Source organism: Salmo trutta, chromosome 3 (assembly GCF_901001165.1).
Source record: "Salmo trutta chromosome 3, fSalTru1.1, whole genome shotgun sequence".
Taxonomy (NCBI): domain Eukaryota; kingdom Metazoa; phylum Chordata; class Actinopteri; order Salmoniformes; family Salmonidae; genus Salmo; species Salmo trutta.
Genome location: NC_042959.1, coordinates 60,950,423 through 60,977,072, shown reverse-complemented (window position 1 = coordinate 60,977,072; position 26,650 = coordinate 60,950,423). Strand labels below are relative to the sequence as shown.

Here is a 26,650-nt window from a genome sequence, read left to right as displayed (position 1 = left end):
CCCTGCCCTCTTCACTGTTGCTCCAAGCAGAGGAAACTGCACTTCTGAAATACATAAAAAAGCATGACGACTTCTGCCTGAAGCCCATACATGCCGCAGCGTACTTGTTGGACCCCAAGTATGCTGGCAAGAGCATCCGGTCTGCTGCAGAGATCAACACGGCCTATGGTGTCATCACTACCGTGTCCTCGCCACCTTGGCCTGGATGAGGGCAAGGTTCTTGGCAGTCTGGAGAAGTACACTTCCAAGCAAGGGCTTTGGGATGGAGATGCAATATGGCAGTTGTGCCAACATATCTCATCAGCCACCTGGTGGAAGGGACTTTGTGGATCTGAGGCTCTTTCCCCTGTTGCCTCCATCCTCCAAATCCCACCAATATCAGCCGCCTCAGAGCGCAATTGGTTGTTGTTTGGGAACACACACACCAAAGCACGCAACAGGCTGACCAATACAAGGGTTAAAAAAATTGGTGGCCAAATTTGAGGCTTTTTGAACCTGACAATGAGCCACCCTTAACAAGGTTGGAAAGTGACAGTGAGGATGAGGCCTCAGAGTCTGATGTTCAAGAGGTGGACATTGAGGAGGTCCAGGGAGAAGACATGGAAGCCTGAGAGGAAGACAACCAAAGCTTTAATTTCTAGACTTTTACATTTTACAGATGTGTGTTGAAAACATTTTTGGGAGATGTGATGGATCTATGGGGATCATTCAATAATCCCTTTCTTTTGTTAAGTGAAATCATCCCATGTGAAGATTCAACTCATTTAATTAAAGTTCCATTCTTCACAATTAAAAAAAAAAAGTATTTCTATTGGAAAGATTTAATAATTTACAATTATGTCTACTTATGATAAGGTAAAAGGTTTATGTTTGTCTCCGTATAATATGGTAAATATATCAAATGCAAAAATCATCTACTTTTAATTGGTAATAATATTAATTTGCATATATTTCTGTTAATTCACATATATTCCCGTTAATTCACATATATTCCCACGGAAAGTTTCCACCTCTGAATATTCCCCAAAATGTGCAACCCTAGATTGAGGTATGAACTTGTAAGTCTGTATCATGTGCCCTTCACTCTTGGAGACGGTAAGTCTGTGTAGGTGTCTGTACTGAAACATGCAGGCGTTTGCCCATAAGGACTGTATTATCTCTCCAAAGCCACTCATATCCGGCCTCTCTTGTTCCCGTGGTAACAACAGGGCACCCAAATCTACGATGCCAAGCGTGGTACCCTGGTGGACCTGGGCATCCTGGACGTGATGCAGATCTTCGGGCGTGCCGGGCGGCCTCAGTTTGACAAGTACGGCGAGGGCACCATCATCACGGCACATGACAAGCTGAGCCACTACCTCACCCTGCTCACGCAGCAGAACCCCATAGAGAGCCAGTTCCTAGAGACCATGGCTGATAACCTCAACGCTGAGGTAGGGACACACACGCCAGTATAGCTGGGAAAGGTCTTCTCCACAGTCACACATCTTCAGGACCTCTCCTTTAACAATCATACCAGTGTTTCCACTGCAGTCATTTAGCTGTGGCGCTGCACCACGGCAAAATCATTGCCGCTGCGCCAACAAAAAAAATGAAGCGTCAACAATTATTTCTGCCTAGGCGCACTTTGAAGATGCTAGAACAGTCCAAATGTACTTTTCCTCTGCAAACAATGCGAGTAATGAATAAAATACCTTACCTACTATAGTAAAATAGTTCTATCCAAGGTAAATATTCCTCTCAAGGCACATTGAAGTTGCGAGAGGCATAAGGAGGGGAACATGCATTCTGACTAGCAGTCAATGCACAACAGTTCTTCTGGAAAAACAGCAGTTGTAATGGCCTTTGTTAAAAATAGGTGGATCCCAGCTTTCCATTCCTACTTTATTTCTCAACTCCTAAATATGTGCAAACTGCACCAGCTCAGCAGTCATTCTCCCTGTGAGTGCATAGGGGAGAGTGGGCTAAGTGTGACACAGGGCAATTAGAGGATAACTTGGGTTAAAACGCCACCCTAACTCAAAATATTTTGGGGGGAGTGGTTTAAAAAGAATGTCATGAGACAGATGTAACTTTTTTAGTTGTTCAACAGTAGTGGCAATCAGGGAAAGGGGTTTCTGTGAGAAGTACAGACAGGTGGGTGTTACCCCAGTTAGGGTAAAACACGTTTATATGCACTTTTTGGGGGGACGTAAAATTCGTCATTATGAATGATCAGCCCAATAGGGTAAATGCAGTTAGGCAACCCCATGCTTCAGCCTATTTATTTCTAGCCACGGTGCTGTATCAGTTGGGCTACAGGTGATCGTGCTTATTGCTAATAGCATACCTGATAATATGGACAATGCATAGGCAATAAGCATGGTCCAAAATGTTACAGATAATGTACTTTTTAAAATGTTATCTATCAAGGTAATTTCAGAAAATGCCCATAGTATATATGGCGCTAATAGTGGAGAATGTTAGAGTTTCACAGTATTACTTACCCGCCAGTGTTGTGATTGGCTGTCATATTGGCCTATTGGGGCATAACAAACATAAAAAAAATATTGTTTTTACAGCTGTTTGAAGCTGGTAGACCAAATGAAAGTTAACAATATTTGTCTTTAGTGTAAAGATATTTCACAGTGATCTGTGTTTGACAGCAGATGCCTAACTGGCCCCTTTCAATCATGTTCTCTTCTCATCTCCATCCAATGCCCATTTCACAAAATGAACACAGTACAGTAAGTCACCACTAGATGGCACCCACCTCAAGGATTCAATGAGGACTTATTGAGAAGGAATCAATGCTGAGTATGGAATCTCCACCAGGTGCTGCTAGGGGGCTGAAATGACTGAAGGTGAATGTGATGTTATTGATCTCTCTCTCTCTCTCTCCCTCTCTCTGCAGGTATCACTAGGGACTGTGACTAACGTGGAGGAAGCAGTGAGGTGGCTGAGTTACACCTACCTGTACATCCGCATGAGAGCCAACCCTCTGGTCTACGGGATCAACCACAAGGCCTACCAGGTACACGCATGCATGCACACAGACACACACTCTACTGTACACACTCTTATTGTCTAGCTCTCTGTGTTAGATGGACCAGGTCTGGAGCTGTACTGTAAGGAACTGGTGGTGATGGCAGGGTTAAACTGTTCTGTCTCTGTGTTAGATGGACCAGGTCTGGAGCTGTACTGTAAGGAACTGGTGGTGATGGCAGGGTTAAACTGTTCTGTCTCTGTGTTAGATGGACCAGGTCTGGAGCTGTACTGTAAGGAACTGGTGGTGATGGCAGGGTTAAACTGTTCTGTCTCTGTGTTAGATGGACCAGGTCTGGAGCTGTACTGTAAGGAACTGGTGGTGATGGCAGGGTTAAACTGTTCTGTCTCTGTGTAGATGGACCAGGTCTGGAGCTGTACTGTAAGGAACTGGTGGTGATGGCAGGGTTAAACTGTTCTGTCTCTGTGTTAGATGGACCAGGTCTGGAGCTGTACTGTAAGGAACTGGTGGTGATGGCAGGGTTAAACTGTTCTGTCTCTGTGTTAGATGGACCCAGGTCTGGAGATGTATCGTAAGGAACTGGTGGTGATGGCAGCCAGGAAGCTGGACAAGGCCAGGATGATCCGCTTCGAGGAGAGGACAGGATACTTCGCCTCCACTGACCTGGGCAGAACCGCCAGTCACTTCTACATCAAATACAACACCATGGAGGTACACCAGAGTTCCATAACATGATATTATGTTATATGTACTGTGTTGTATTGTACACTGAGTGTACAAAACATGAAGAACACCTGGTGCTCTTTCCATGACATACAGTACCAGTCAAAGGTTTGAACACAGCTATTGATTCAAGGGTTTTTCTTTCTTTTTCCTGTTTTCTACATTTTTAGAATAATAGTGAAGACATCAAAACTATGAAATAACACATGGAATCATGTAGTAACCAAAAAAGTGTTAAACAAATCAAAATATATTTTAGGTTCTTCAAAGTAGCCACTCTTTGCCTTGATGACAGGTTTGCAAACTCTTGGCATTCTATCAACCAGCTTCATGAGGTAGTCACCTGGAATGCATTTCAATTAACATGGGCCAGCATCCCTGTGGAAAGCTTTCGTCATCTTGTGGAGTCCATGCCCCGACAAATTGAGGCTGCAACTCAATATTAGAAAGGTGTTCCTCATGTTTGGTGTACTCCAATGTGTTATATTATTGTAACCAGGTGTGTGTGTGTGTGTGTGTGTGTATATATATATATATATATATATATATATATATATATACCCTTCTGTGTAGGTGTAATATGGCATGGTATTATCTACAAAAAAACTCATCATGAATGATGGTACAGTAACATGCAATATACAACTAGATAACAGCTGTTCCTTATGTCAGTTCGATGTTTGTGTTTGTCCACCACCTCCTCCATGCAGACGTTCAATGAGCTGTTCAACTCCCAGAAGACAGAGGCTGACATCCTCAGCATCGTCTCCAAGGCCGAGGAGTTTGAACAGGTCAAGGTGAGAGGTCACAGGTCACACTGAGAGGTCACTCATCACACATTATAGACTGCTGCAGGACACCTGCTAAACAGTATAGCAAGGTCTTGATATAGTTTGAGTACCCAGGTGGAAAGACTCCTGACTGTGTGTGTGTGTGTGTGTGTGTGTGTGTGTGTGTGTGTGTGTGTGTGTGTGTGTGTGTGTGTGTGTGTGTTTCCAGGTGCGTGATGAGGAGATGGAGGAACTAGAGCAGATGCAATGTAACTACTGTGAGCTGCCTGCTGCCGGCGGAGTGGAGAACGGATACGGCAAGATCAACATCCTACTGCAGACCTACATCGGCCGGGGAGAGGTGGACAGCTTCTCCCTCATCTCAGACCTGTCCTACGTAGCACAGGTAGGTTACAGCACCACACACACACACACATGCTCTCTCTCCATTTGTTTCTCACATACATACACACACACACTCATACAAACTGAACCATACCTGAAGAAACTTCAACATGTGTACATACTCTGCTTCTACCCCTAACTGAACTGAGCTAGCCCCTTTGAGGGGTCCAGCTGTACCCCTGTGTCCCCTGCCAGGAGCACAGCAGCACATGGCGTCGGCGTCCTAGAGCAGAATGTTTCAATCATACTGGTGTACTGATGGGGTTTAGAAGTGGTGTCTTAACTAATCATATCATACACATCCATAAACGGGTTTCCTGTTTGTACCAGCATCTCCATTGTTTCAGAGGGATCATGAGGCTTTCATGAACTGTCACAGTTAATCCTCCATGCCGGCATCTCTGCATTATGCTCTTTATGAAAATCAAATGCTTTGATATATCTGATGAAAGTAATATGTTTGGCTGGTGCATATTTCACAGTGACTGATAGCCTAGAATCTTTTTTGCATTTGGAGTCCCCCCCCCCCCCCCCCCGCATCCCATCCCCTCTTCCCATCCTCTGCTGAACCCATCTATCCATGGTTTCCCGCGGTAACGGATTCCATGTGGCTGAATATTTGGAATTGTTCACAGCAAATTCCCTCTTTGCTCCTATTTTGCACGATTTCAGATGTGCAGCCGGTTTGGATGGCTGTGGCCGGGAGGCAGGCAGCCATAGTGGAATAGAGGGGATCTGATGGTTAATCCAGACTGAGGACTGATGGGTCCTGCTGCCGCATGATACTGCCACTAAACACCAACAGAGACACACATAAGCACAGAGATAAAGTTGCATACATACATATAGTTGCGCACACTCACAAACACTGGCAGAGGCTAACTCCCTGTCTCTCATGCATACACACACACTCCTCAATGGCTTTAGCAACTGGATGATTGATAGAGCAGTTCTGCAGGCCTGTGCACTTGACCGCAGGACACCAGGCGTTCTCCTGAGAGAGTAGATTATTGTACATGAGCGCTGAGAGACCTGAGTCCACAGTTGACCTGTGTTTACTGCATGCTCTTAAAGACACACGGACACAGAAGAACTGGAGAAGGAAGGCAGCTTAATCATGAAGTTAGTTCCAACCAGGGAGATTATTGAGATTGATTATGTTGGTCCTGTGACTCGGACTGTGAGGCCTGATTTGTTTTGGCTGTTGGTTGTTATTTGGAGTATGAGTGTAGGCTCAGTAAGGGTGTGAGTGTAGGGTTTTCTCTCCAGAGGGTTTGATGTAGGAGTGAGGTTGCCCTAGTGGCCTTTTAACCAGCAGCAGACCAACATCTGGCCCAGCCGGTGTTTCTGTGTCTCTGCCTGTCTGCCTGCCTGTCTCTGTCTGCCTGCCTGTCTCTGTCTGCCTGCCTGTCTCTGTCCATCCTCCCACTCAACCACATGTTCCGGACACAAGCAGACCTGACCAATCTATCACAGATAGCAGCCTCGCCAGGCCCAACAAATCAATCACAGCACGGCCAGACTCTACCAATCCATCATGTCATTAACACCTGCCCAAATCAATCAGAGCCCAGCCATGTCAGATCTGACCAGTTTATCAGCGAGCAGCCCCAACCACCTGACCTCTCTGTTAGGACAGACATGAGCAATCCATCAGCGCACAGCCAGGCCTGATCCATGTTTCAGAACAGAGCCTGATCATACCAGCCCCGCGGCTCTCGATCAGACATGATTAATCATCCTACATCTTGATGGATTATTTCAGTCTCTGCATGACTCTCTCTGTCCTGCTGTACCCATTGTAGAACACTGCTCTAAGTCTGGCTGTAGCCTGTCTGTCTGTCTTAATACACTACTCCAATTGTGATTCCAATCGGTCTGTCCTTGTTTTCTACTATAGAAAGCCACTCAAATTGTAACTGAGTGTGTATTTCTTCTCTGTGTAGAACGCAGCTCGTATCGTCAGGGCTCTGTTTGAGATTGCTCTGAGGAAGCGCTGGCCTACCATGACCTACCGCCTGCTCAACCTGTGTAAAGTGATAGACAAGCGTCTGTGGGGCTTCGCTCACCCCCTGAGACAGTTCTCCATCCTGCCTCATAACGTGCTGGCCCGTCTGGAGGAGAAGAAACTCACTGTGGACAAACTGAAAGATATGCAGAAGGACGAGATAGGTGAGACAATACTGGTCCAGGTGGGGTGTACTACCAAATTAGACATGAATTGGATTGTGTTCTGTAGAGCTGTGTGTGTGTGTGTGTGTGTGTGTGTGTGTGTGTGCTCGTGCAGCGTGCTGTAGTAACACTTCCCTCTCTCTGTGTGTCCCAGGTCACATGCTCCACCACGTGAACATCGGGTTGAAGGTGAAGCAGTGTGTCCACCAGATCCCTTCCATACTCATGGAGGCTACCATCCAACCAATCACACGCACCGTGCTCAGGGTCCGCCTCCAGATCACCCCTGACTTCCAGTGGCACGACCAGGTAACCATGTCGACCTCACCTAGGATGACCTCGATGTCTCTCTCTCTCCCTTACACACACACACACACATACACATGCAGTACACAAACAGTAGACATTATCAGAGCACTCTTTAAGTGTGTCTAAATGCTGCTAACCGTAGAAATGTGTTAGTGTGAAGTGTCAGTGGTCTGTCAGTATGGAGCTGTCCTCTCCCCCAGTGGCCCTGCTCCTCTCCTCCTCCAGCCAGTGGGGGTCATAGAGTAATGAGTGAAAAGTGGGAATCTCACCGCTGTTCTACAAGGAGGAGAAGCCAGCTGCTGAAACAACCCCGCAGCGTCAAATTCCCACCTCTGGAAGTGTTAGTCCACATCCCAAGTACTGGTTGAAGGGCTCTTTTTTTCTTTGAATGGTTCAAATTAAGGCTTATTTAAAGGGAAGATGGCTGATTCTAGATCAGTGTTTAGGTGCATCACCTTCTTGTAATATTATCCTGCGGCTTTTATACTACATTTGCTTGAGCCTGCCTGGTGTGCCAGATGGACGGTGTTTTCCACTTTTGGGACTATTCCATTGGTTCCATTGCGCCAGGCAAGATCAATCAAACAAAGCTAAGTATTTGAAAGATTTCAAATGCCGTTTGAACCCAAGTCTGCTGTCCATAAGTAGAGCCATGTCCAATGGAGGGAATATACAGTACATCATTGAATTGCGAATTAGGCTATAGGATCTCTATGGTGATTGGAGAATATCATTGAGGCGGATGACTCCTGTAGTTTGTAAGGGAGTGGGGTGGAATAGGAGGCCTGTTGTAGCCAGGCTGTGTATGAAGATGAATGTTTGTGTGATTAGCGATGCATGCTCTGCTCATGGGAGAGTTGTTATGGAACACCCCCAGCTTAGCCAGTGATCCCTGCTGCATATGTACACACGCAAGCTAGCCACGACACATGTAGAGACACATGAGATCTCCCTCTCCCTAACTCTAACCCAAGCCATGGACTCCAGGATAATGACTCATTCTAATAGGGACAGACAGGAGTTGGATGTTGTTTTGTAATATTAATGTGCGTTTCCCCACCCCCTTTAGTATTTTTCTATTTTTGAGTCATCCGAATGTTGTGCATTTATCATGAGTAGGACCCAGAATTGTTCCTGGTTCAGGTAACTCCTAGCCCTAATCAAGAGTAGTGTCCCTGATATCTTTAGACAGTTTCACAAGAGGGCTAGGGACCAGGCCAGCAGATGACATTATAGCTGATGTTTTAGTGTGTTTGTCTGTGGAAACTGGACTGTCTCCTCTCTCCATGTGTCATAAACCAGTCTCATGGACCTGTGGTCTGTTAGCCAGCCAGAAGTTGTTTCCACAGCAGAGAAAAGGAATTAGCGTACAGTGTTCTACAGGGGTTCAACTCAGAGCAGAGAAATGTAGACAGATACACAGTACAGTGCACCTCCTTCTCCTCCTGGGGAGAGAGGAGAGGAGAGGGCTGAGGTTTCTGTTTGGAGTCACCCCAAAACCCATGACTGAAGGGTTACGCACGTACCTACTAACAATTACATTGCTTTGTTTTGAATTGCTACTATCTGGTTAAACAACCTGGGAGTGCTCTGATCTTCTAATGCCACCAATTCTTCATGCTTCTGCCTTCCTCTCTCCTCTCCTCTCTCCTCTGCCTCGCCCCTCTCCTCTCTTCTCCTCTGCCTCTCCTCTCTTAGTGTCATGGTTCAGTGGGAGAGCCCTGGTGGCTGTGGGTGGAGGACCCCATCAACGATCACATCTACCATTCGGAATACCTGCTCCTACAGAAGAAACAGGTGGGTTTCTGGGTACCATTAGCTTCTAGAGAGCCACTTGTTCTCCTGTGTTCCCTTGACACAGAAGTTGCCCCGAACTACAGATCTAGGATCAGATTACCTGACCCCTAATCCTAACCTTAACCATTATGGTTATGGAATAAATCTGACCCTGTATCAGTGGATATGGTTGAGCCTAGTCATACTTACCTTGTGTGTGTTTTCCAGGTGGTGAGTGGGGAGCCCCAACAGGTGGTGTTCACCATCCCTATCTTTGAGCCCATGCCCTCCCAGTACTACATCAAAGCTGTGTCAGACCGCTGGCTGGGCTCAGAGGCTGTCTGCATCATCAACTTCCAACACCTCATCCTGCCTGAGAGACATCCCCCACATACTGGTACTGTACAACAGACTCACACACACAGACCAACCCTCAGAGGTGTACAGAGGAAACAACTCTTCATACTTCACACGTACACCTTTCTTTGGCTTTTTTCCTTGACAAATGTACCCATACGTTGTCTCAATGTTTCCCTGTGGATTCTCAGAGCTGCTGGACCTGCAGCCGTTGCCCATCACCGCCCTGGGGAACCCGGAGTACGAGAGTCTGTACAAGTTCACCCACTTCAATCCCATCCAGACACAGATCTTCCACACGCTCTACCACACCGACACCAACGTCCTGCTGGGGGCGCCAACGGGCTCCGGTAAAACCATCGCTGCCGAGTTGGCCATGTTCCGAGTCTTCAACCAGTACCCTACCTCCAAGGTCTGTCTGCCCCCTTCACTCTATCTCTCTATTTTTCTCTTTCTATATTGCTCTACATTTCTCTCTGTTTATCCTTGCTCTGTGTGTGTTCTCAGGTGGTGTACATTGCCCCTCTGAAAGCTCTGGTCAGGGAGAGGATCGAGGACTGGAAGATCAGGATAGAGGAAAAACTGGGGAAGAAGTGAGTGAGACTTGGTTATAACCATGTGCATTTCAGTTGCATTCACATCTGTCAATGACCATCAGCTGTGGTATCTATCCATCCATCTATGGTATCTATCCATCCATCTATTGTCTCCCTCCCTCTCCCTCCCTCCCTCCCTCCCTCCCTCCCTCCCTGTCTCCTCGTCCCTAGGGTTGTGGAGCTGACCGGTGATGTGACTCCAGACATGCGGGCCATCGCCGCAGCTGACCTGATTGTGACCACGCCGGAGAAGTGGGACGGCGTGAGTCGCTCCTGGCAGAACCGCAGCTACGTCCAGAAAGTAGCCATCCTCATCATCGACGAGATCCACCTGCTAGGTACCACAGCCTAATTCTACACAGAAGAATATAGAGATCTTTAATATCTATGGGTCTGGTTCTTGCCTCACAAACCCCATACAATCAAAACTTTGTGTAGAGCCTAAACTTTTACATTCATAAACCATCATACAAACAGAACCTTCTATAGAGCCTTAACTTTTACCATCATACAAACAACATTCTTATAGAATTCTAAAGAGTTAATAATTCTAAAGAATAATAATACTGTTCTCCATAGTGAAATGCTTTGTCAAACTTTCTCACACTGGACCATACCACTGTGTCTGTATCCCAGGGGAGGACAGAGGTCCTGTGCTGGAGGTCATAGTGTCGAGGACCAACTTCATCTCCTCCCACACCAACAAGACTGTCCGCGTGGTGGGCCTGTCTACGGCCCTGGCCAACGCACGAGACCTCGCCGACTGGCTAGGGATTGGACAGGTGAGCTCTCCATAGCATCCACATACTAGACACTACAAGTATTGTGAAACGCCACTCCTGGTAGGAGTTGCACTTAGGCTCAGACCTAGGATCAGCTTCTTATCTGAATCAGGCATTACCACAGTGTTCTACCCTGATCATACCATCACGTTAGTCTCAGTTTCACATCGACAAGACATCTCCTGTAGTTTAAACCAGCTCATCCTTTCACCTTTTGACCTCCTGTCCTGTGTTCAGATAGAGTTCATGTCTCTATCATCAGTTGAAGGTTTTGTAATTGACATTGCTGTTCTCAAGCCAACCAGTGACCACATTTGTGTTAGCCAGTGTTTTTTAGTGTTCACGTATCCGCCTCCCCTTTTCGTATTTGATAAATGTAGAATAATACTGATGTTTTTGGCAGAGAATCCGTGTAATAGTTTTGACCACAGTACGGTAATGGTTTGGAGTCCTGTTTCTCTGGAGCCATGCTTGAGTTGCTCTGGTAATCAACAGCAATCACGGTACCAATGCGGACAGATGACTTGACAGTCAATAATAATAATAATAATAATAATAATAATAATAATAGCAGTAATCATATCAGAAGGGTATTTAATAAGCTCCCTGTCCACCGCAGAGAGACATGGGAACTCCTGTATGCCTGCATGACCCCAGTCACACATGAAACCACATGTAGACAGACAGTCTTTACATTCACTTATACAATTTATCTCAAAAAGTAAATACTATCTGCTGAAAAACATTTTATATAACATTTATAAAGCATTCATAAGCATATACAACCGCTTATTTCTGAAAGTTATACATTTTTACCATATCGTCATTTGTAATGCTTTTAAAACATTGCGCTCAAATTCCAACTATATCCTACCATTCCAGTCTTCTCTGTGACGGTATTGGTTGTCTAAACGTTGTGTTACTGTTGCAGAGTGTCCCTGTCAGACAGATTGTCTGGTTATAAATCTGGCTGTTTAGACTGAGGACGGGAGGGACTGGGGATGTTGGGTTGGTTTAGATGCCCAATCCATTATCCAGGCCTTTAGATATGTGTACACACGCGCCTGCCCTGCCTGACCACAATGCACTGCTGCCCTACCCAGCGAGCCTCTGAACACAACAGACAAAAAGCGCTCAGTTCCCTGTCTCTCTCCCCCGGACAGGGACAATGACAAACCTTTAAACACCCAGATGGGCCTCGCTGCCAGCTGGACTCACTTTATCTATCTATTGCTCTCTGTCTCTCTCTCTCTCTCTCTCTCTCTCTCTCGATCTAGTTCTCTTTCATCCACTCTGTCTCTCTCTCTCCCTCTCATTGACTGACTGAGAGAAGACATTCATTCTCTTTCTATGTTTCTATGTCCATATGTTTCTCTTTCATCCACTGTCTAACTCTCTCTGTCTCTTTGCCTCTCCCCCTCTCTTACAGGTGGGTTTGTTTAACTTCCGGCCCTCTGTGCGTCCCGTCCCATTGGAGGTTCACATCCACGGCTTCCCAGGACAGCACTACTGCCCCCGCATGGCCAGCATGAACAAGCCTGTGTTCCAAGGTACACTATACCACACACAGAAACACACACTAAGTATGCAACTATGCAACTACACTGTGCATCCCCCCTCTCTATATCTCTCTCTCTCTCTCTCCAGCGATTCGCAGTCACTCTCCAGCCAAGCCTGTTCTGATCTTTGTGTCGTCGCGACGACAGACTCGTCTGACAGCTCTAGACCTGATAGCCTTCCTGGCCACCGAGGACGACCCCAAACAGTGGCTGCACCAGGACGAGACTCAGGTGACCAGGCTTATACTTGTTACCTCCTAGTGGAACTAACCCTGTAGTCATACTGTAGATGTACACAGCTCTTTCTCTCTTTCTCGCTTGATCTTTCTCCTTCTCTTAGTCCGTCTCTCTTTCTCTATCTCCTCTTTCTCTCTGTTCTATTCCTCCAGTCTTCCTATTCCTCGTCCTCTGCTGCTTGTTGCTCTCTCCTGATATTCTCTCTCTCTAAGCACTGGTTTTAGTGTAATTACAGAGGGAACTCAAACCAACTTCGACAGGAAACGCCTGTGTCATATCACATTATTTTCTCTGCATACTTCAGGATTATTTCAAGATGAGAAAATGTGCTCTGATAGAAGATGGGCAGTAATTACCTTAACATGTGTGTCTGATATATAGGGGCCCATAAACAAGGATAATTTCTTGCAATACACACACACACTAGCTAACTCGCTCTCTCCATTTATCTCTCTAACTCACTCACTCACTCACTCACTCACACACATTAAAAAACAGTAAAACAATGTATTTGCTCAGGCCTGCCAGAACCCAGGATACAGAGAGCTGAGCAGAACGGTGTTGGATGTGTGTCTGGTGAATAATCCCTCATATTGGACCTAATGAAGTCACAGTAGGCTTGGCAGTGTAAAAGATGGATATCAACATGTTTTATGGGGCTGCTCGCATTTCACACCAAGCCTGTGGTCTGAGCGAAATATAGAGCTCTGACTGACTTCAAACCCCAACTTGTAAAATAGACACACATAGACACACACACACACTGCAAACTAGTCCTTAATACTGTATACGTAGCAGAAAAATCTAATTCATAGGATACATTTCATCCTCTCTTCTGCTCCACCTTTCCTAGCTCTCTCTGTCTGTGTGTGTGTGTGTGTGTGTGTGTGTGTGTGTGTGTGTGTGTGTGTGTGTGTGTGTGTGTGTGTGTGTGTGTGTGTGTGTGTGTGTGTGTGTGTGTGTGTGTGTGTGTGTGTGTGTGTGTGTGTGTGTGTGTGAGAACTTGACCTGGCATTTACTGTATGTGTATTTTTAGCACTAGGTGTGTTGAACTGGCCCTGCAGTGTGTGTGTTCCAGTGATATATGCTGCTCCCTGCTGTGTTTCTGTACTGGCCGTGTAGCTGCTGGAGTCCCTGTGGTTTGAGTGACAGGCGGCTGGCGCTAGCTGCCTCAGTCTCAGTGGGAGTCCCGCCCTCCCTCTCCTCTCTGCCTGAGTTAGCCTTATGTTCTCTCTATTACTTCCTCTGCTGCAGTTAGCCCCTCTCCCTCCTTCCTTCCTCTGTGAACATGTACCCCTCGTCCTCCCTGTAACTCTCCCTGTAAAACCCTTTCAAATGTTTTTCTTGCTCTGTCCCACATGTTGTTTTCAGTTTTTTCTCCACCTCCCTTTTCTCCACTCCTTCCAGCCCCCCTCCCTGCTCATGTCCAACAATGTCTTCTTCGTCATGGATGTGTCTTCTAGTCCTACACTGTCTACTGGTTTACTGTGTCTCTATTGGTCGAGAAGATAAGGTCTCGTGCTGTCGTAGGTTGATGAGGTGAGGTCTCATGCTGTGATTGGTTAATGTTACCCAGATGACAGACATCATCGCCACGGTGAGGGAGTCCAACCTGAAGCTGACGTTGGCGTTTGGTATCGGCATGCATCACGCTGGACTACATGAGAGAGACAGGAAGACTGTGGAGGAACTGTTTGTCAACTGCAAGATCCAGGTAGGACCCTGACAGGTTCAGGTAGGACCCTGACAGGTCCAGGTGGGACCCTGACAGGTTCAGGTGGGACCCTGACAGGTTCAGGTGGGACCCTGATAGGACAGTGACACGCAGACAGAAGACTCTCACATAGGTATGACACAGACAGGTGACACAGGTAGAAAACAAATAATAGACACTCATACATGAATGACACTGAGGATCCTCCTACAGGTATATACATATTGAATGGTTACAGGTATATACGTATTGAATAGTTACAGGTATATATACGTATTGAATAGTTACAGGTATTCACATATTGAATAGTTACAGGTAATATACGTCTTGAATAGTTACAGGTATATACGTATTGAATAGTTACAGGTATATACGTATTGAATAGTTACAGGTATATACGTTGAATAGTTACAGGTATATACGTCTTGAATAGTTACAGGTATATACGTATTGAATAGTTACAGGTATATACATATTGAATAGTTACAGGTATATACGTCTTGAATCGTTACAGGTATATACGTCTTGAATAGTTGCAGGTATATACGTATTGAATATTTGCAGGTATACGTGTATTGAATAGTTGCAGGTATATATGTATTGAATAGTTGCAGGTATATACGTATTGAATAGTTGCAGGTATATACATATTGAATAGTTGCAGGTATATACATATTGAATAGTTGCAGGTATATACATATTGAATAGTTGCAGGTATATATGTATTGAATAGTTGCAGGTATATATGTATTGAATATTTGCAGGTATATATACGTATTGAATATTTGCAGGTATATATACGTATTGAATAATTGCAGGTATATACTGTACAACAATGGTGCAGATATGGCACTGAAAGTGTTTCTGCTTTACTTTGTTAAATCCATGACAGGTATGACACACTATCTCTCTCTGTTTCCAGATACTGATAGCCACCAGTACTCTGGCCTGGGGAGTCAACTTCCCTGCCCATCTGGTCATTGTGAAAGGTACTGAGTACTACGATGGGAAGACCAGACGCTACGTGGACTACCCCATCACAGGTACAGGCTCATGTCCAGTTGCTTCCATCACTATTTCTGTATTGAATTAAATCTACTTATATTTTCCTGTCATGTCAAATACTCCCTGTTTGGTAGTGAGTTAGAAAGTCCAGTACATCCATGTGTTTTCATCTGAATGTGTAGGTGTGGTTTATCTCTCCTGTAGTTACAGTAGGTTGTAGTTGTTCTGTAGGTGTGGTTTATCTCTCCTGTAGTTACAATAGGTTGTAGTTGTTCTGTAGGTGTGGTTTATCTCTCCTGTAGTTACAGTAGGTTGTAGTTGTTCTGTAGGTGTGCTTTATCTCTCCTGTAGTTACAGTAGGTTGTAGTTGTTCTGTAGGTGTGGTTTATCTCCTGTAGTTACAGTAGGTTGTAGTTGTTCTGTAGAAAGTGGTTTATCTCTCCTGTAGTTACAGTAGGTTGTAGTTCTGTAGGTGTGCTTTATCTCTCCTGTAGTTACAGTAGGTTGTAGTTGTTCTGTAGGTGTGGTTTATCTCTCCTGTAGTTACAGTAGGTTGTGGTTGTTCTGTAGTTGTGGTTTATCTCTCCTGTAGTTACAGTAGGTTGTAGTTGTTCTGTAGGTGTGGTTTATCTCTCCTGTAGTTACAGTAGGTTGTAGTTGTTCTGTAGGTGTGGTTTATCTCTCCTGTAGTTACAGTAGGTTGTAGTTCTGTAGAAAGGGATTCAGCTCTCCTATAATTACAGTAGGTTGTAGTTCTGTAGAAAGGGATTCAGTTCTCCTGTAGTTACAGTAGGTTGTAGTTCTGTAGAAAGGGATTCAGCTCTCCTATAATTACAGTAGGTTGTAGTTATGTAGAAAGGGATTCAGCTCTCCTGTAGTTACAGTAGGTTGTAGTTCTGTAGAAAGGGATTCAGCTCTCCTGTAGTTACAGTAGGTTGTAGTTCTGTAGAAAGGGATTCAGCTCTCCTATAGTTACAGTAGGTTGTAGTTCTGTAGAAAGGGATTCAGCTCTCCTGTAGTTACAGTAGGTTGTAGTTCTGTAGAAAGGGATTCAGCTCTCCTGTAGTTACAGTAGGTTGTAGTTCTGTAGAAAGGGATTCAGCTCTCCTATAGTTACAGTAGGTTGTAGTTCTGTAGAAAGGGATTCAGCTCTCCTGTAGTTACAGTAGGTTGTAGTTCTGTAGAAAGGGATTCAGCTCTCCTGTAGTTACAGTAGGTTGTAGTTCTGTAGAAAGTCATTCAGCTCTCCTAGGCCTGTAGTTGTTCCATTTGGACTGTGGTTACTGTAGTTGTGTTGTGGTCTCTCCAGACGTGCTGCAGATGATGGGCCGTGCAGGCCGCCCTCAGTATGACGACCAGGGCAAAGCTGTGATCCTGGTCCACGACATCAAGAAAGACTTCTACAAGAAGTTCCTCTACGAACCCTTCCCTGTTGAGTCCAGGTGAGAGGCTATCCCTTGGCTTTGTGGTGACCCTACATAGTGAAGGCCATTGCTACAGCTTTTAACTTGGTCTCTGTGCATTTAACATTGTAAGGGGGGAAAGTCATCTCTCCTCCACTACCACCTCTTCCTCAGTCTCCTGGGTGTGCTGTCAGACCATCTGAATGCTGAGATCGCTGCAGGGACCATCACCTCTAAACAGGATGCTATGGACTATATCACCTGGACGTACTTCTTCCGCAGGCTGGTCATGAACCCCAGGTAGGTTTTGATTGTATTTTACTTTTTATAACAATTCATCACGAAACAATTTACCCCAACTAGGTCCCTGTTCCCAGGTTTTTCAGAAATTCTGGTTGTGAAGTTTCAGTAATTTTGGAAGCTAATTGAGTGGCTACAACATTCTGATATGGCGACTAATGACCAGTTCTCTCTGAAGAACCTCGGAATAAGAAATCACTATGTATTTTTTCCTCTAATGATAGAAGCAGGCAAAGGCTACATGTCTTTCCAAGAAATGTCAAGCTTTTTTTTCATCAGTGTGAGTACATTATAACCATTAATTCATTCAGCTGAGTAATTACCAGTGAATGCTGCGGAGGCAAACAATAGCTGGTGTTCATGGCAGAACCATGGAAACCACAGGGTCATCTTTAGAACACAGGGTTATCTTTTGAACTCAAACTATGTGTCATCACACACCAGGGCTGCACACACACACGCACGCACACACACACGCACGCAGTACCAGAGTATCACTTATACCCAGAGCACTCATTAGGATTTAGTCCTGATAACCTCTGTAGCAGGGAAACCTACCGATAGCCTGAGGCCAGGTGCATCAAAACAAACCAAGCTTTATTTATACAGCACATTTCAGACATGGAATTCAATGCAATGTGCTTTACAGGGAAAAACGCCTGAGGAAAAGCAAAGCTCAAAATATATTTTAAGATCTATTTAAAATATGTCCACAGTTTCGGCCCTACTGAAGTATTTCATTTATATTGCTTCTGATATTGGTATGTAGCCCAGACTGTTCTCTTTCCAATCGTATGTGACATATGAATTGTCCATTTTTTTATATTCTTGTATATATTCCTTGTTAATATTAATTGACTCCCTATTCGCCAGTCTCTAACGATCTGCTTGCACCTGTTACGCACAGCAGGTGCCTTAAGTACGTGTCTTAATTTGTTTGCACGGCTCTGATGAAGGCATGAGGCCGACACATATGCTCTGTTCCTTTTTTATTTACATTAGCACTTTCACTTTTTGTATATTTTTGAGGATGGATTCAATTAATTATACTATGTTTGCATCTCGGCCTCCTTGGGTTATTCCTTTTCATGGCTTTGAGTGTGAATACTTTTTGAACTCTACAGATATTTTCTTTCCCGCGCACTGGCTGCCTTTCATTCTAGCCTGCGCACAAACCCTCATACTGGTTTTCCACAGTTTCAAACCCCGTCACGTTCTCTGGCAGGCTATTCCAGAGGCTGAGGACATAACTAAAGGCTGCCTGTCCATGCCTCTTTGTCCTAGGGTTGGTCCTAGGATAGTTAAAAGGCCAGTGCCAGAGGACCTGAAGAACCTACAGGGTACATAACTTAAAAGCATGTCTGACATGTATGGGGTGCACGATCTTGGATTTATTTAAAAACCAGTGGTATAATCTTAAAATGTATTCTATAACTCACAGGCAGCCAGTGCAGAGACCTTAAAACCGGTCTAATGTGTGCAGTACCTGTGCTGGAGCATTCTGTATGTTTTGCAGTTGACCAATGGCTTTCTTGGGTAGATCATACAGGAGAGCATTACAATAGTCAAGTCTGCTTGTAATAAAAGCATGGATGAGTCTCTCTGTATTAGCCTGAGAGAGAAACTGCCACACTTAAAAAAAATATTGGTTCACATTCCTAATGTGTGATTTGAAATTTAGTTTAGAATCTAAAATAACACCTAGGTTTTTTACCTGGTGTTTTATCTGTGTTGCCCGTAAATTAAAATGTGCAACTAGATTCTCTCTCTGTGCTTTGTCTCCAACAATAGATACCTCAGTCTTGTTTTGATTTAGCTGGAGGGTGTTGTAAGCCATCCAAGTATTTAAGTCACTAATACAGTCTAATAATTTATCCGTGGAGCTAAAATCCTCTGGTGAGAGAAATGCAAAGTTGTGTATCGTCTGTGTAGCAGTGAAAAATCAATGCGCTTAAAATAATAGTGTGATGACACGCAGCTCAAAAAGCTCCCCTATTGATATTTTAGTGACAGTGCAAGTATCCTGCCCAGACTAGCCTACAACGCCACAATCCAATGAAAAACTGCATTATTGTTTTCAAATTAGTGCAATTGAGTATGATTCTACTCTAGGGCGTAAACTGCAGTGAAAATGTGATTTAAATCATGAAAGCCCTGTTATTTGAATGTTTCATTCCATTTGGATCAGTTATGGGTCTAATCTCGACATTCTAGAAATGCACAGTAGTAGGCCAGTCTGGCTGTAGTCTATTTCGCATACTGATGCGCTGTGTGTTGCCGATCATCATTCTCCTAAGTCGTCCTATATAGTGTGACTACATAGGTCTATGCTCCCAGCAGGCCCAGTTATTCAGGAAAGCGTAACACCAAGCAGCTATTTCCTCAACCTAGAACCTAACGCTTCAATATAGCCGAAATATGCAGTACCAGTCAAAAGTTTGGACATTGTAGAATAATAGTGAAGGCATCAAAACTATGAAATTACACATATGGAAACATGTAGTAACCAACATTTTTTAAACAAAACCACCATTTGTCTTGATGACAGCTTTGCACACTCTTGGCATTTTCTCAACCAGCTTCATGAGGTAGTCACCTGGAATGCTTTTCCAACAGTCTTGAAGAAGTTCCCACATATGCTGAGCACTTGTGGTCCAACTCATCCCAAACCATCTCAATTGGGTTGAGTTTGGGTGATTGTGGAGGCCAGGTCATCTGATGCAGCGCTACATTACTCTACTCCTTGGTCAAATAGCCCTTACACAGCCTGGAGGTGTGTTGGGTCATTGTCCTGTTGAAAAACAAATGATAGTCCTACTAAGCTCAAACCCAGATGGGATGGCGTATCGCTGCAGAAGGCTGTGGTAGCCATGCTGGTTAAGTGTGCCTTGAATTCTAAATAAATCAGTGTCACCAATAAAGCACCATCACACCTTCTCCATGGTTCACAGTGGGAACTACATATGCAGAGATCATCCGGTCACCCACTCTGCGTCTCACAAAGACACGGTGGTTCGAACCAAAAATCTCAAATTTGGACTCATCAGACCAAAGGACAAATTTCCACCGGTCTAATGTCCATTGCTCGTGTTTCTTGGCCCAATCAAGTCTCTTCTTCTTGGTGTCCTTTAGTAGTGGTTTCTTTGCAGCAATTCGACCATGAAGGCCTGATTCACGCAGTCTCCTCTAAACAGTTGATTTTGAGATGTCTGTTACTTGAATTGACTGACCTTCATGTCATAAAGTAATGATGGACTGTCATTTCTCTATGCTTATTTTAGCTGTTCTTGCCATATTATGGACATGGTCTTTTGTATATCACCCCTACCTTGTCACAACACAACTGATTGGCTCGAACGCATTAAGAAGGAAAGAAATTCCACAAATTAACTTTTAACAAGGCACACCTGTTAATTGAAATGCATTCCAGGTGACTACCTCATGAAGCTGGTTGAGAGAATGCCAAAAGTTTGCAAAGCTGTCATCAAGGCAAAGGTTGGCTACTTTGAAGAATCTAAAATATATTTTGGTAGTTTTGTTTAACACTTTTTTGGTTACTACATGATTCCATATGTGTTACTTCATAGTTTTGATATGTTTACTATTATTCTACAATGTAGAAAATAGTCAAAATTAAGAAAAACACTTGAATGAGTATGTGTGTCCCAACTTTTGACTGGTACTGTATGTTATTTAACTTCTAAAATGTATTACATTTTTATGTGTGGCATAAACACAACTAGTCACAATGTTTTTATCTTATTATGCCACTTCAAAAGTCTCCTGTAGGCTACCTACGCACGTTCATCCACTCCACTAATATACTTCCAGCATCCAAACTGCATAACGGTCATTCTATTAATGTAAAGAGGCATTTCTTAGAAAACACCAAAAAGTGTAATGACATTCGGAGCCTTCGATACTGAGTAGGGAGGGATGTATTTTCTGATTGTCCAAATTGACATACTCTACTTGATTGTGGTGTTGAAAATGCAAACCATTGACGATTAGCGCTCAAAGTCTGTAATTGGTATGCAGTTATGCGTTGCTAGTTGGTTGTGTGTGGTGTATTTGTACAGAAACCTGTTGGTGGAAAATCTGTTGCATAATTTGATATAAATATGGCATCAAAATGTAGAAAATGTGATTTCCTCCTAACTGATCATTTTCTGCAGCCAGCTCTGATTGTAGTGTAATAAGACAGGCAGGGAGAGTCAGCTCGTCCGTGGTGGTCGGCGAACCCTCAACCTTCTGGCCCGTTAGCCCTGCGTGGCATTGACTGTGCCACAAAGCCATGCTGAAATGGTAAAGTTGCTCTAGTTATTGTTATTCATGGTCGTAATAATCATTTTTTTGTTAGTTGTATTGGGGGGAGGATGTGCCATTTATTTTTTACACTAGTAAAAACCCAATTAGGACAGAGACTTAAAAATATTCTTATTATAACAAGGATCTGTATTTTTGTTCATTAAATAATCATATATGTCATGCTGTATGGTTTGGGATTGATTTTAAAATGTGCAATACAACACCCTATTGATCAGGCATCAATACACTTGGACTAACCTTTGAGGGCTTTCAGGCTCTCTTTGCCTCTGAGCTCTAAGAAATCTCTCTTGAGCTCTCTCTTCTGTTTCCCTTCTGTCCTTCTCCACTTTCTAAAATTGCGAGGTCTCAAATTCAAAATGGCTGCCACTATTTCCTGCCACCAACATGTCTATCTTGTGCAGTAACTCTGATCTGAGTGCCATCACCCCTGTCCTCATTGCTGAGAGCATGATATCTCCTCCCATATTTCTGTATAAGCCATTGGAGGGCCTCCTTCACCTTCAATGAACTGCTCAATGGTTGTCTCCCCCAGACAGTCCTTCCATGTGAACAGTATGATGGTGTAACTTCAGACTCTCTCGCCAAAGAGCTGGACTTGATCCTCCACTGATCTTCTGTAGGCATCAGTGAATGGCAAGTCCACCTCAACCACAAGGCTGAATGCATGGGGTCCAGGGGGGCATAGAGAGACACTGTGCTGCAGTCCATCTTTAACAATTGCAGTCCATCTTTAACAAGTGCAGCCATATCAGACAAATTCAATTCCTTCCACCAGCCTGGACTGTCCACCAGAGTGACCTTCCTCCCGCAGACAACTCCCTCTCCCTTCTCACATGGGGCAGTGCTTCTGGCGGCATCCAAGGCCTCTTTTCCCAGAATGGTGTTCCCCACAAATTTCTTACCAGACCGGGTTGAACCCAGTAACACAGCCCTCAGCTCTGAAAGAGAGAGAGAGAGAGAAACACTTGCCACTCACTCCCTTACCAAAGAAATCAGTAAACTAATCACAAGGGCCTATTTACACTACACTAGTTTGACAATATACAAGTTCCAGGGCACACATTTTAGTAGTGTAAAGAGACTGATATAGATTCAAATCTCTCTCTCCGAAACCATCTCCGTAGATAGTGTGGGACACATCTACACCACATACCTCCTTCTGAGTGGTACAGCGTAAAGATAATAGCTCTCCTGCACCACATTAATCTGCAAGAATTCCCTAAATTAGGGGAGACCAGGGCTAAAAGTAACACTTTTTGCCTTTTGTTTTAGTTAGATGTATAATATTTTTACACCAACAACATACATGTCTCAGCTACTAATGCACACTGTGACTACGTTTCTGGGACATTCCAATCGTTTACAATTTAAACCAAAAGTGGCTGAGGTGAAATGTTACAATTTGAGTTATTTAGCTGTTACAACTGACTCCGCGTTAGACTTAGCCCCAGTCTCCCCTACCTTAATACCAGTAGACAGCATTTTTGTTCTGTCAGCCAAATAAAAAACATTATAGCTTTTAAAATGTGCACACATTTGAGAATCGTTGCATTAATCAAGTGTGAAACATCACATGCAATATGGTATAGATGAGAAGCTCCTGTATAGAACCATTTTCTGTTTACGGTCAAACTTCACGTTCAAGTGATACGCGCGCATCCCTTGACAAACTTACAGTGAGTGAGTGAAGACCATGAAAACAGCAAGGCTGGCGATAGGTTTTTTTCAGGTTTTTCAGGCTTTATCAGTCTCTATTTGTGGTATTTTAGCTTGACTCGCTGGCTTGCTAGCTTGCTAGGTAATCAATCCTCTGACATCTGCTATGTAGTAGATGATAACCATCTTATTACGTTTGTTAACTTGCACGAGCAAGTATCCACATTCATGTAAACAAACTTTTTTTCCTGATGCGCACATGCACACGCACATTTTTATGACAGAGCCGGGAAATGTGTCTACTGTTTGAATAGCTATCCTTATTTTGGTTGTCTCTATACTATGGTATTTAAGGTATGCTAATAGCTGCACACACACGAAGCAGGAATGTGGCTTTGGCCACCCTACATCCAAGGCTAATGTAAGGATAGTGTAAACAGAAACATTGCATCTGATGTTGAAGAGAGAGATTTTACTACACGTATTCTACTAATGTAAATCTACTCCAATACAGTCACTCTCTCGAGGCTGTCCTTCCAAATCTCGCTGAATTGACTATTGGTCGGGCTCTCTGGGCAGGCTGTTAACGCTCGCATCTGATTGGCTCTGAAGAAAATTACGCTTGAAAAAATCCCCTCAGAAGAGGTATTTCCTTGTTTTTCCTCTTGTTTTAACTTTATGCAACCGGGGGTCTCACAGGGCTAGCATCATCCTGCTGACAACTTCCCCGGGTTTTTGAACAACCTGAGCGAAGCCTGTGCATCCGAAGCTAATCGCTAGTTTAAATGTTTGTGTAATGTCTAATGCTGGCATAGTTTCAAAACGAAAATCAATAAATATGCTCCACGCAATGCTTATAGGTATATTTACAAGGTGAGTCTTTTAAATTAGTGATTTGTACAATGCTAAAATAAGATCAGCTGAGTTTAACCGTAGAAGTTATATGAAGAAAAGTGAATATTGCCCTAATACAGTTGAAGTCAGAAGTTTACATGCACCTTAGCCAAATACATTTAAACTCAGTTTTTCACAATTCCTGACATTTAATCCCAGTAACAATTCCCTGTTTTAGGTCAGCTAGGATCACCACTTTATTTTAAGAATGTGAAATGTCAGAATAATAGGAGAGAGATTTATTTCAGCTTTTATTTATTTCATCACATACTCAATTAGTATTTGGTAGCATTGCCTTTAAATGATTTAACTTGGGTCAAATGTTTTGGGTAGCCTTCCAAAGCTTCCCACAATAAGTTGGGTGAGTTTTGGCCCATTCCTCCTGACAGAGCTGGTGTAACTGAGTCAGGTTTGTAGGCCTCCTTGCTCACACACGCTTTTTCAGTTCTGCTCACAACTGTTCTATAGGATTGAGGTCAGGGCTTTGTGATGGCCACTCCAATACCTTGACTTTGTTGTCCATAAGCCATTTTTCCACAACTTTGGAAGTATGCTTGAGGTCGTTGTCCATTTTGAAGACCCATTTGCGACCAAGCTTTAACTTCCTGACTGATGTCTTGAGATGTTGCTTCAATATATCCTCATAATTTTTCATCCTCATGATGCCATCTATTTTGTGAAGTGCACCAGTCCGTCCTGCAGCAAAGCACCTCCACAACATGATGCTGCCACCACCGTGCTTCACGGTTGGGATGGTGTTCTTCGGGCTTGCAAGCATCCCCCGTTTTCCTCCAAACATAACGATGGTCATTATGGCCAAGCAGTTCTATTTTTGTTTCATCAGACCAGAGGACATTTCTCCAAAAAGTATGATCTTTGTCCCCATGTGCAGTTGTCTTTTTTTATGGTGGTTTTGGAGCAGTGGCTTCTTCCTTGCTGAGCGGCCTTTCAGGTTATGTCGATATAGGACTCGTTTTACTGTGGATATAGATACTTTTGTACCTGTTTACTCCAGCATCTTCCCAAGGTCCTTTGCGGTTGTTCTGGAATTGATTCGCATTTTTTCGCACCAAAGTATGTTCATCTCTAGGTGACAGAACGTGTCTCCTTCCTGAGCGGTATAACAGCTGCGTGGTCCCATGGTGTTTATACTTGCGTACTATTGTTTGTACAGATGAATGTGGCACCTTCAGGCGTTTGGAAATTGCTCCCAAGGATGAACCAGACTTGTGGAGGTCTGCAATTTTTTTCCTGAGGTCTTTACTGATTTCTTTTGATTTTCTCATGATGTCAAGCAAAAAGGCACTGAGTTTGAAGGTACATCCACAGGTACACCTCCAATTATGTCAATTAGCCTATCAGAAGCTTCTAAAGCCATGACATCATTTTATGGAATTTTCTAAGCTGTTTAAAGGCACAGTCAACTTAGTGTATGTAAACGTCTGACCCACTGGAATTGTGATTCAGTGATTTGTTAGTGAAATAATCTGTCTGTAAACAATTGTTGGAAAAATTACTTGTCATGCACAAAGTAGATGTCCTAACGAACTTGCCAGAACTATAGTTTGTTAACAATACATTTGTGGAGTGGTTGATAAATGAGTTAGTGACTCCAACCTAAGTGTATGTAAACTTCCGACTTCAATTGTACATGATCTGATTCCAATCCACTTTAGCCTAGGGATTCCTGCACATGGATTGATGTTACCAAATTCCCCACATGATTATCGATTTCCCCTAAATCTGAGGTGTAAATGTTTTAGGCTGTCTCACCTGACAGCATTATTTGACTAGGAATATGTGGTAATAATGGTTAGTTCTGGTACTTAAAAACAAACAAAATTCAACTAAATTGGTGGCTACCTCTAATCAATTGGTATGTAATGATGCTTGCCAGTAATCATTTCTAAAGTGTACTGTCAAAAAGTAGTCTAATCTTTATTGCAATCTGTGCTACAACAATGGTTACAAGTATGGTATTGCAGAACTGTAAATAAAAGTAAATACTACATTTTAGCATGGTAAAAGAAAAGTAATCACAAGACTTACCACAAATGCTGCTTGCCATTTTTTAAGTGTCCCCTTCAGCCCAGCCCTGTTCTCATAAGACCTGGAGAAGTCTGGCCCTATCGATAAATCTTTACATTATGTCTGCTCTTCTCCAAATCTACAGTAAGACTGCTCTGTGCCACCAGAGAACGTGAAACCATCGATTTCACCCAACTTATTTTGGTAAGTTTGGGGAAGGCTACCCAAAACGTTTGACCCAAGTTAAACAATTTAAAGGCAATGCTACCAAATACTAATTGAGTGTATGTAAACTTCTGACCCACTGGGAATGTGATGAAAGAAATATAAGCTGAAATAAATCATTCTCTACTATTATTCTGACATTTCACATTCTTAAAATAAAGTGGTGATCCTAACTAACCTAGACAGGGAATTCTTACTAGGATTAAATGTCAGAAATTGTGAAAAACTGAGTTTAAATGTATTTGGCTAAGGTCTATGTGAACTTCTGACTTCAACTGTATATTACGGAATGTATTTAAAATGTATATAGAGTGCATTCTGAAAGTATTCAGACCCCTTCACTTTTTCCACATTTTGTTACTTTAGACTTATGTTACGTTAGACCAAAATGTATTAAATCGTTTTTTTTGCAAATGTATAAAAA

General features: G+C 43.5%; 1 protein-coding gene across 2 annotated transcripts in view; it reads left to right on the top strand.

Moving 5' to 3' along the window:
- The window catches only part of ascc3 (activating signal cointegrator 1 complex subunit 3), a 141,511-nt gene that overhangs the window by 96,792 nt on the left and 18,069 nt on the right, over positions 1 to 26,650 (top strand). For both annotated transcript variants that reach the window (XM_029743720.1, XM_029743716.1), the window contains exons 17-35: positions 1,209 to 1,433; positions 2,894 to 3,013; positions 3,533 to 3,697; positions 4,420 to 4,506; positions 4,709 to 4,885; positions 6,831 to 7,056; positions 7,211 to 7,365; positions 9,064 to 9,162; positions 9,370 to 9,538; positions 9,690 to 9,910; positions 10,006 to 10,091; positions 10,266 to 10,432; positions 10,731 to 10,876; positions 12,306 to 12,426; positions 12,524 to 12,666; positions 14,249 to 14,386; positions 15,309 to 15,429; positions 16,701 to 16,833; positions 16,969 to 17,094. In XM_029743720.1, coding sequence (XP_029599580.1) covers positions 1,209 to 1,433; positions 2,894 to 3,013; positions 3,533 to 3,697; positions 4,420 to 4,506; positions 4,709 to 4,885; positions 6,831 to 7,056; positions 7,211 to 7,365; positions 9,064 to 9,162; positions 9,370 to 9,538; positions 9,690 to 9,910; positions 10,006 to 10,091; positions 10,266 to 10,432; positions 10,731 to 10,876; positions 12,306 to 12,426; positions 12,524 to 12,666; positions 14,249 to 14,386; positions 15,309 to 15,429; positions 16,701 to 16,833; positions 16,969 to 17,094 — 2,825 coding nt within the window. The remainder of the gene's footprint in view (positions 1 to 1,208; positions 1,434 to 2,893; positions 3,014 to 3,532; positions 3,698 to 4,419; positions 4,507 to 4,708; positions 4,886 to 6,830; positions 7,057 to 7,210; positions 7,366 to 9,063; positions 9,163 to 9,369; positions 9,539 to 9,689; positions 9,911 to 10,005; positions 10,092 to 10,265; positions 10,433 to 10,730; positions 10,877 to 12,305; positions 12,427 to 12,523; positions 12,667 to 14,248; positions 14,387 to 15,308; positions 15,430 to 16,700; positions 16,834 to 16,968; positions 17,095 to 26,650) is intronic.